The sequence below is a fragment of the Eptesicus fuscus genome, chromosome 11 (genome assembly GCF_027574615.1).
Source record: "Eptesicus fuscus isolate TK198812 chromosome 11, DD_ASM_mEF_20220401, whole genome shotgun sequence".
NCBI classification, from domain to species: Eukaryota; Metazoa; Chordata; class Mammalia; order Chiroptera; family Vespertilionidae; genus Eptesicus; species Eptesicus fuscus.
The window spans coordinates 75,418,599-75,427,596 of NC_072483.1; the positions used below are offsets into that span (position 1 = coordinate 75,418,599).

Sequence of the window (8,998 nt, forward strand, 5' to 3'; positions counted from 1 at the left end):
TTGGAATTTTCATTAGCTTTTTAATTTGTTTTCTCTTTGACATTCATAAAACTTTCCATCTTATCTTTTTAAGCTGTTAGTTTCAAAACACACCTATTATTTACACTGTAGTGTCATTTTCAGTGGAATAAATTTCAGTATTTTTCTTGGCTCTTGCTCAAATATGACTAGTCAAGTCAATATTACCTGACATTGCAAAATACTTTTTTTTTCCCCTTTGGTTCCCACAGGATCAGCACCTCAGTATGCTCGAGTATCATGTGCCAGTCACGGCAGGAGGAGTAGCAAACATTTTTGATCTGCTGGAAACCAACAAGACTGCTTTAAATATCACAAACTTCTTAGTGAGCCAGACTACTCTGGAGGAGGTAAGCTGGAGGCCATGACCCCCGCGCACAATATCACATTAATTACTACACATTGTGTTTATTTCCTTTCAGTGACATTCTATTTGTTATAGTTGAAGCAACATTTAATCTCACACCTGAAAAACTTAATTGATTTCTAACCAGATTTTGGGCTGTTAGAAAAAAAAAATGTTAAAAGCATTAACTATTGTTACTAGAGAAAAGAAGTTGTTTTGTTTTTTTAATCCTCATCCAAGGATATCTTTCCAGTGATTTTTAGAGAGAGGGAAAGACAGAGAGAAACACATGGATTGGTTTCCTCCTGCATGCCCTGACCAGGGCCTGGGCAGGGGAGGAGCCTGTAATCGAGGTACATGCCCTTGACCGGAATCGAACCTGGGACCCTTAGGTCTGCAGGCCAACGCCCTACCCACTGAGCCAAACTGGCCAGGGTGAGAAAAGGAGATTTTTTTCCTTTCTACAAGACATCTATATCCATCAAGTTAAGTACATATGTAAAGCAACAAAACATTACTTTCACCTGTAAAACAAACTACTTTCCTTGCTTTCTCCTTGATAGGTTTCTTAAATACCATTTCCATTGATTGGCTTCCTGAATTCGATACTCTGTGGGGTATCTGGAGAGAATTTGGTGCCAGATTTTTAGGTCTGCTAGGTTCTGGGCAACCAAAGTGGCAAAGGCAGAATTCTTTTGTTTTACTCACATCATGTCTTAATTACATTTATATTCAATAACTCAGGGCTTCATGGGGCATCCTTCATCACCTTTGAATTGTTTGGCTCAACCAACCTGATGTATAGAACATTTGATTGCATCTACCACTGTAATGGGTCAGAAGGTGAGGCCTTGGGGGCCTTTGAGTCAATAAATGGTGCTGCACTTTATGGACAATTTTCTATGGGGTTTTAGACAAGGATGGCTTTTCTAACACAGAATATTTAGCCTTTGACTTGTAACTAACTACCAGCACCGTATCTGGCATGAAATAGACTCTCATTTTTTTCCAGATGAATAGATGACTAATAGATTTAATAATTTTAAACAAAGTAATAAATGTCTGCCTATTAAATAATTGGCTTACTGAACATAATGTTAATGTGAGATTTTTATACAAATTTTATTTTAGTGCATTAACTCTTGAAATTAGTGCATTTCTTTCAATATCACCATATAAGCATTTGATAAGGGTTTGGTTTGGACTCCTTGTTTATACTCGATAGAGAGAGATATTGATGTAGAGCATTCAGGTACAGATAAGTAGCTATATATGTTAGATTTCTATTATGATTATAAACATAATTATAGTTGTAGATATAGGTATTATTTTCAAACCCTAATTAAATTTGAATAGCTAAAGGAAGGACTCCTAGCAAGAGTGTGTATATATATATATATATACATACTCAAGAGTGTGTGTGTATATATATATATATATATATAAGCATGCCCCTATAGAATCTAATCTTTTTTATTTGCTCTTCCAAGTGTGTATGTGTGTATAAATTAACCTTATTTCTTCCGTTGGTTTATCAAGCACTAATGGCTTTATTTCCCTTGAAAAAAATCAGGTTTTCATCAACTTTGCCAAAGACCAGAAATCCTATGGAAATGTTGATACCAATAGCCAAGGCTCCACCATAAATGTTGACTCACAGGATGACCGGATGTAGTCTTGATACCTCCAGCAAACCCGATCGCAGCAAAGCCAATGGCTTCATTTTGAGGAAGAACCACCGCGGAAGACACCACTCCCTTGAGGATACCACTTCCTGAGGACATCTTCATTTTAAAGTGTTATACTGTATAGAAAGTTACAATTGTGTAAGACTAGCAAGTAACTATAAATGGAGAATTTTCTTCCTAAGTTACTGAATGTTGTTGCTACTGAAATGAATTCCTATCTACTCAACGCTGTGAGCACGCTAATGTATATGCTGGTGGTTTTTATGCAAAGATGAACCACCTGAAGATGAATGTCTTAATTTATTACTTTCAATAAAAAAGAAACCTTAAAAGGCATGGTTATTAGTTGAAAAGTAAGAGTGGAAAAGAAAAATAAGGCAGTCTGGGGTAGGTAGAATTGGGAGAACAACAACAAAAAATTATTTCCAACAAATAGCAGAATGAAAATCATCATGACTAAATGAATCTACTGTGATGTGCTAAGGGCCAGATTAGCATTGGCAGTAAGCAGTGGACACAATGTCATTTTCCGTTCCTGCAAACACTTGGGGACAGACTGTACCCCACCCCCCACAATGGCTTTCTACAAGAATGTCATAGGAAGGCAGTTTACCCTGGTGGTAAACAGAACTTAGCTGTATTCCTGACGTGCTTTGACAATAGGCAGGCACAGGGCAGAGCAAGACGCTACTTTCTCTTCAGGGAAAAATGGGTGTGTCAGCTGGGCAGATACAAATCCTGAAAACTGATAGAGAATCCATGTGCTGCTGGCAGGCAAGTTTGTTTGTTTGTTTTTTAAGCTCTTACAAAAAGCCTCGTATTCTGGGTCTCTCTGCAAGAAAGATTCCTGTGGAGAAAAAATGAATATGAAGATAATTTTCAGCTAATTACCCGGCTGACCCAGAATCATTTTAATGGCTATAAGATTGATTGACTTCGTAATAATGCCAAATTATATGGCCCTCAGGGAAGGTGCTTTATGTAACATTTGCTTGTGTGTGTGTGTGTGTGCGCGTGTGTGTATGCTGTATGTGTGTGTGTCCAAGTTTGCCAGCTTTGGCATAACTGTTTCTGTTTCGAAATCAATAAACTCAAGGTTCAAAAAAAACCACAAAACTATTCATGAAGTCATTTTATTTGTTAGGGGAGAGCCAGGGGCCTAAAAACTAGAGCCATGTGGCCTACAAGGACCCATGTATGTGCTCCTACTTTCCACCCTCATCCCTTTCTCCATTCTCATCCCTTTCATCCTTCCCTTCCTCTTTAGCATTTAGCCATTCTGGGCTTTTCAGTTTTTCCAGTGTGCCAAGCCACGCTCCTTCCCATTTCCAGGCTTTTGCATATGCTGTTCCCGCTATTTGAAATGCTGTGCCCCAACTCTTGCTGCCTAGCTAACAGTCTTCAGAAATGTTATTCTTTCTCTGAGCAGCTTTCTTTCCTTGTTCTCAGTTTAAATTCAGTCCCCCTCCCCATTCTACTACTGTACTTATTGACCCTCATACTTTTCTATCAGAACATGCATCCTAATTTGTAATATATCCAGACTAACAATGTGTATCTTAACAGATGGCAACAGAATTTCTCTTGGGATAGAAAATGCCTTTGTGGAATATAAATAATATATAGGTAAACTTTTGGAGTAGAAGGTGTAACTCTGAGAGGATATGTCTTCAGGAGCCCATACAGCAAAAAAAAAAAAAGAAAAAAAGAAAGAAAGTCAAACTCTATGAAAGAATAAAGAAACTTGGGATTTGTTTATTGTTCATTGTGTTTGTTATTGTGGTGGTTGGTTGCTTGCTTCTCAGCAATGGAAGGAAAAGAAGCAAAGGGAAAAGAGAGAAAGGAAGTGGAGGAAGGAGGAACCTGTGAGATGGTGGAAGGCTGAGGATTGGACAGAGATCAGTCTCGTGAGGAAGTGGAGAGGTTGAATAGACTTTTAAACAATGAATATCCAAACGTGTGTTTGCCTTCATTTGCTGTGCAGCCATGCTGTGGACTTTCCTCACTACCTCTACATTTTCATTGAAGTCAGCCACATTTACAATGTGTTATGTGAATGAGCGTCTAGTGGAAATTGAGGAAAGGATACGTTAACATCTTCTTTGAAAGAGGTGCAATGACTGCTTTGCCACAGAGAAGGAGAAGCTTAGCGGCAGAGGAGACCAGGAGACCGAGAGCCTCCGATATATGCAGAATGGAGCTTCTGATCCCACAGAGCATGGGTGTGGAGCGTTCCAGCCCATCCTATCTACCTCTCAGCACTTCCTGTTCTCATGTTCTTGAATGATCAATTTCCTTCCTTGAATGTGTGTGTGTGTGGGGGGGGGGGGGGGCGGGGGTTGGGGGGACCTGTGATTTCCATTGGTCAGAAGGGAATTACATTGCACAAGATTGTAACATGCCTTACCTAGAGCCTCTCTCCCTTGCTGGCTTTAATAGAGTAAGAGGCCATGTTGGGGAAGCTCATTGGCAAGAAATTACAGGCAGCCTCTGGCCAACAACTGCAAGGAGCAAAGGTGGACTCCAGCTGACAGCCAGCAAGAAACTGAGACCCTCAACCCGACGATGTGCAGGAAATTGAATGCTAAGTTTGGAAATAGATTCTTCCCAGTTGAGCACATGGATGACAAACCAGCCCTGGCCAACACCTGAGTTGCAGCCTTGTTTGAGAACATTTTTTCCCTTAAATAATTCTTTGCAAAGTATGTACCTGTAGTCATTACTCACTTAAGTATGTAATTAGCAATTCTATTCACCTGATTGTCAACTTGATTTTTCTTTGTCTCCCTCTGATAAATATGTTAACCCTTTGGTTGCCTTTTGTTTACACCTATGCCATTGTTAACAGTTATAGGTCATCCTCTGTATCTATCGCAGGTGTACCGGTTAATAATGTGAATTTTGTAATCAAAGAAAACACGGTAATTTCAAGAGAAACATCAAAAGTGCTTTATTTAAAGTAATGTCCATCACTAGCTACGTATTTCCCCCATCTTCAGGTAATTTGTGGATACCGTCCCAATAGTACTTTTCTTGTTTTGAGGCAAACCATTCAGAGACCCAATTTTCCACTTCTTTGTATGTTTTGAAGTGCTGCTCAGAAAGTGTGTGTGCCATTGATCGGACCAAGTGGTAATCTGAAGGAGCAAGGTCTGGTGAATATGGCAGGTGGGTTAATACTTCCCAGGCAAGATCTTTTAATGTGTCTTTAACTGGTTTTGAAGTGTGTGATGGTGCGTTATCATGAAGCAAAATTACTTTCCTGTGTCTTCTGGCCCATTCTGGTCATTTCACCATCAAAGTGTGGTTCAAATTGATTATTTGTTGTCAGTAGTGATCAGTATTAATGGTTTCACCCAGTTTTAGAAGCTCATAATACACCACACCTTCCTGATCCAACCAAACACAGAGCATTGTTTTCTTTCCGAAGTGATTTGGCCTTGCAGTCAATGTTGATGGTTGACCTGGATCAACCCATGATTTTGTGTATTTGGGATTCTCAAAATAAATCCACTTTCCATCGATAGTCACAATTCAATGCAAAAAAGACTTTCTTTTGTGCCGTTGAAGCAACATTTTACTGATGACTTTTTGATTTTCCATTTGTCTTTCATTCAGTTGATGTGGCACCCATTTTCATTCCTTTAAAATCTTTCCCATTGCTTGTAAATGATTGGAAATTGTTTGCTGAGCAACGTTTAATCTTTCTGCAAGTTATTTTTTAGTTTGACACGCATCTTCATCCAATAATGCTTGTAATTGTTGGTCTTCAAATTTTTTTGGTTGACCTGGATGTTCTTTGTCTTTCACATCGAAATCATCACTTTTAAAGCATTTAAACCAGTGTTCACAAGTATCTTGAGATGGAGCATGTTCATCATAAGCTTCCCAAAGTATATGATAACTTTCAGCAGTACTTTTCTTCAAAATAAAGTAATGAATTAAAACTTCCCGCAAATGCTCTTTTTTTGGCACGAAATGCGACATTTTTAAGCGTAAATATATCTATGACGTTAACACCTTCAGAAAATTGACATATGAAGTTTTGAAGCTTGCTGTCAATACAACAAAATCACATATATATCAATATATGTATAACTCCATCTTTTGAAAAAAATATGCATTATTAACCAATACACCTGGTATTTTATCAGCCACTGATGGACTAACCTCAATTTAATGATAGCCAACATTTATACTACAGAGTTTATAATTGCATTTTTCACGAAGCAACTTTATATGTATAAAGTCATTTGAACCTCACAGCAGTCCAGAGAAGTGTTATTGTCTCTAGATGGAGAAATAGGATAAAGGGGATTAAATAACTTTCTTCAACAAACACAATGTATTAAATTATAGTAGCTAGCTATCTTTTTTGTTTGTCCCAGTAATGTTATGATTTCTATGGTTTACTTTCTTCTGTTCAAGGTTGTCTCAATGAGGCTGTCCATGATGGTGGCCCCACTTCCTCCCAGCAATTAAGTTGGGCACAGAACCTATGATTCGGTGCATGATTGACATGTGACTCCAGCAAAGTTGTTAAATATGTATTAATATTTAAATTTTGGGAGAGCTATTTCCTTTTCCTGGGATTGCTCTACTGAGGAGAGATGAGTCCAGGGCTCCCAGTTGCCATCATATCCATAATATTAGAAAGAGGTTGCACATTAGATAAAGTCAAACAGAGACAGGTAGAACTGACAAATGGAATAATAAACCAAACTTGATGACTTTTATTTTTTAACCATAGGATCCAGCCACACCTGGAAGACCACTCTGGAAGCTGTGGAGGACACACTGTAGTGAGGCAATGTGGAAGTCAGGGCAATCCAGGAAACCAGTGCAGCAGAATAAGGTGGGAGCAGAGCCGGTAAGAAAAAGTCAGATTCTACTTATACTCTATGGTGAAGGCAAAATGACAGGACTCACTGCCAGAAAAAAGGGAGTCAGGAATGAATTCAAGAGTATTGATCTGAGCACCTGAATAAATGGAATTGTCATTATTGAAGAATGGTGAAAGTGGAGAGACAAAGGCAGGCTTAGGGGGGGAATTAAGAGTTTAGGGAGAAATTTACGGTACATTAAGTTTAAGATGATTGGTAGACAATCTAGAGGAAATGTTGAGTGCCCTGATGGACCTATACATCTGGAGTTCAGGAAAAGGTCCATACTGGAGAAAAAACTGTGGTGGTCATTGGCATATAGATGGAAATTCAAGCTACAAGTCTGGATGGGATTATTCGGGGAGTTGAGTGCACTTAAAGCAGAGAAACAGTCTCCAGAGAGCATCCTGAGGCATTACACTATTTTTTCAAGTAAAGAAGGAACATCCAGAAAAGAATGTGTAACATGCAAGTCCTCCTCATCCCTCCCCCCCCCCCCCAAAAAAAGGTGTTTCTAAAAAAGAGGGAGTCACTAACATTATCTAGACAGCTGTTTGGGTAAATTAATATAAGAACTGAAAATTAGCCATTGGATTTGGCATATTCATGAGTAACCTTAACAAGTGATGTTTCTGTGGAATGATAGGAAAGAAAACCTCAGGAATTACCTCAATTAAAAATAGAAGGAAAAGTGGAGGTGAAGTATATAATTGACTTTTTCAAGAGAGTAAGGGAAAGGGGAGCAGAGAAATGGGCAGTAGTTGGAAAATTATTAGTTATCAGAAGAGAGAGCTTATATACCCTAATGGGGCCAGGAAAGGATCAAGGTTGCCAGGGATAGTGCCCTGTGCTTCTGATGGTCTCTGGGATGGATAGTATTCCCTGTTCCGTGAGTACTATTTTCCTGGGTAGGATTAATGACTGAAGCCTGGACTTTCATAGCTTGTGATCTGGTCTTTCTTGGCTTGGTCAGTATCTGGTAGTGCTTCTTGGATGTTTGTTACATGTTCCATTTCTTCCATAGGCACCACAGGTTACCCTTAGCTCAGAGGTCACCTAGTCCTACCAGGCTGGATACCAAGACAGGAACACTGCTCTCAAGTCAGAGACTATGCCACAGTCAACTGCAGGTGTCCAAGCCAAGACCCAACATTTCCTTTATTGTACCATCCTGTGCAGTCTAGTCTACTTTGATGTGGCATGTCCCAGAGTGACATACAGTAGCTTACCTTCTACATTAAGCTAATTTAATGACTATTTAACACTAAGAGACACACACACTCTGTTGTCAAAGTACAGAGAATAGAAAATTAGCACTAAGTCCATCCTCATCTTGCCTTCTCTCTCTCCTTTCCTTAGTTCCCCAGAATGGAAAGCAGGAAAGCCCTCTCTACATCAGACCCCCCCTTCTATAATAAACAACAAATTTTAAGACTGAAATTGTATATATTTTTTACATTACAAAAAAACTCTGACCTTGAATTTATTCCTAGTTTTCCAGTCTAGATTAATCTACAAAACAGGATGTAAGGTGGAAAGTCAAAGAAATTAGGCAAATCCATTCTTAAAATAATACCGTCCTTGGGTTCTGCTGCATATTTCTATTTTGTTTGTCATACACTAAGTATTACCTTGGTCTTTTCTTCCACAGCCTTTCTGAAATTTTTCTAATTCCCTAAATTTCCTCCCTTATAATCCCCAAACCTCTCTAACCTCCAGGAGATAAATGCCTTGGGCTACAGGGAAAGGCATCATCATCATCAGAAAGGCAAATAAGGAAAAGCTTCAAAGGCAAGGGGCTGTGGCAGGTCTGTCCAGGCAGGTCTCTTCTTCACAGAAACTCAGACCCTACCTTTCACTTCGCCTCAGCTCTGCAGGCTCAGAATCACAACCTAACAGCTTGCAGGGGATATATCACCCACGGAAGGACTCACATGAAAGTCCAGAGCACTGATGGGTAAAATCTGAGTGCCCGATTACTGATTTACAAAGAGAACTTTAATTAACCATTCCTACCCACCTCCTCCCAGCCAGTGCATTTTCTGTCTCCACAAGCACACTAT

At 39.2% G+C, this 8,998-nt stretch overlaps 1 protein-coding gene across 1 annotated transcript in view; it reads left to right on the forward strand.

Annotated features, from left to right (window-relative positions):
• Nucleotides 1–3,073, forward strand: part of ABCA12 (ATP binding cassette subfamily A member 12) — a 171,199-nt gene extending 168,126 nt beyond the window's left edge. Inside the window, exons 52-53 of the mRNA XM_054723042.1 lie at nucleotides 231–368; nucleotides 1,938–3,073. Coding sequence (XP_054579017.1) covers nucleotides 231–368; nucleotides 1,938–2,039 — 240 coding nt within the window. The 3' untranslated portion in view covers nucleotides 2,040–3,073. The remainder of the gene's footprint in view (nucleotides 1–230; nucleotides 369–1,937) is intronic.
• The last annotated feature ends 5,925 nt before the right edge of the window (nucleotides 3,074–8,998 follow it).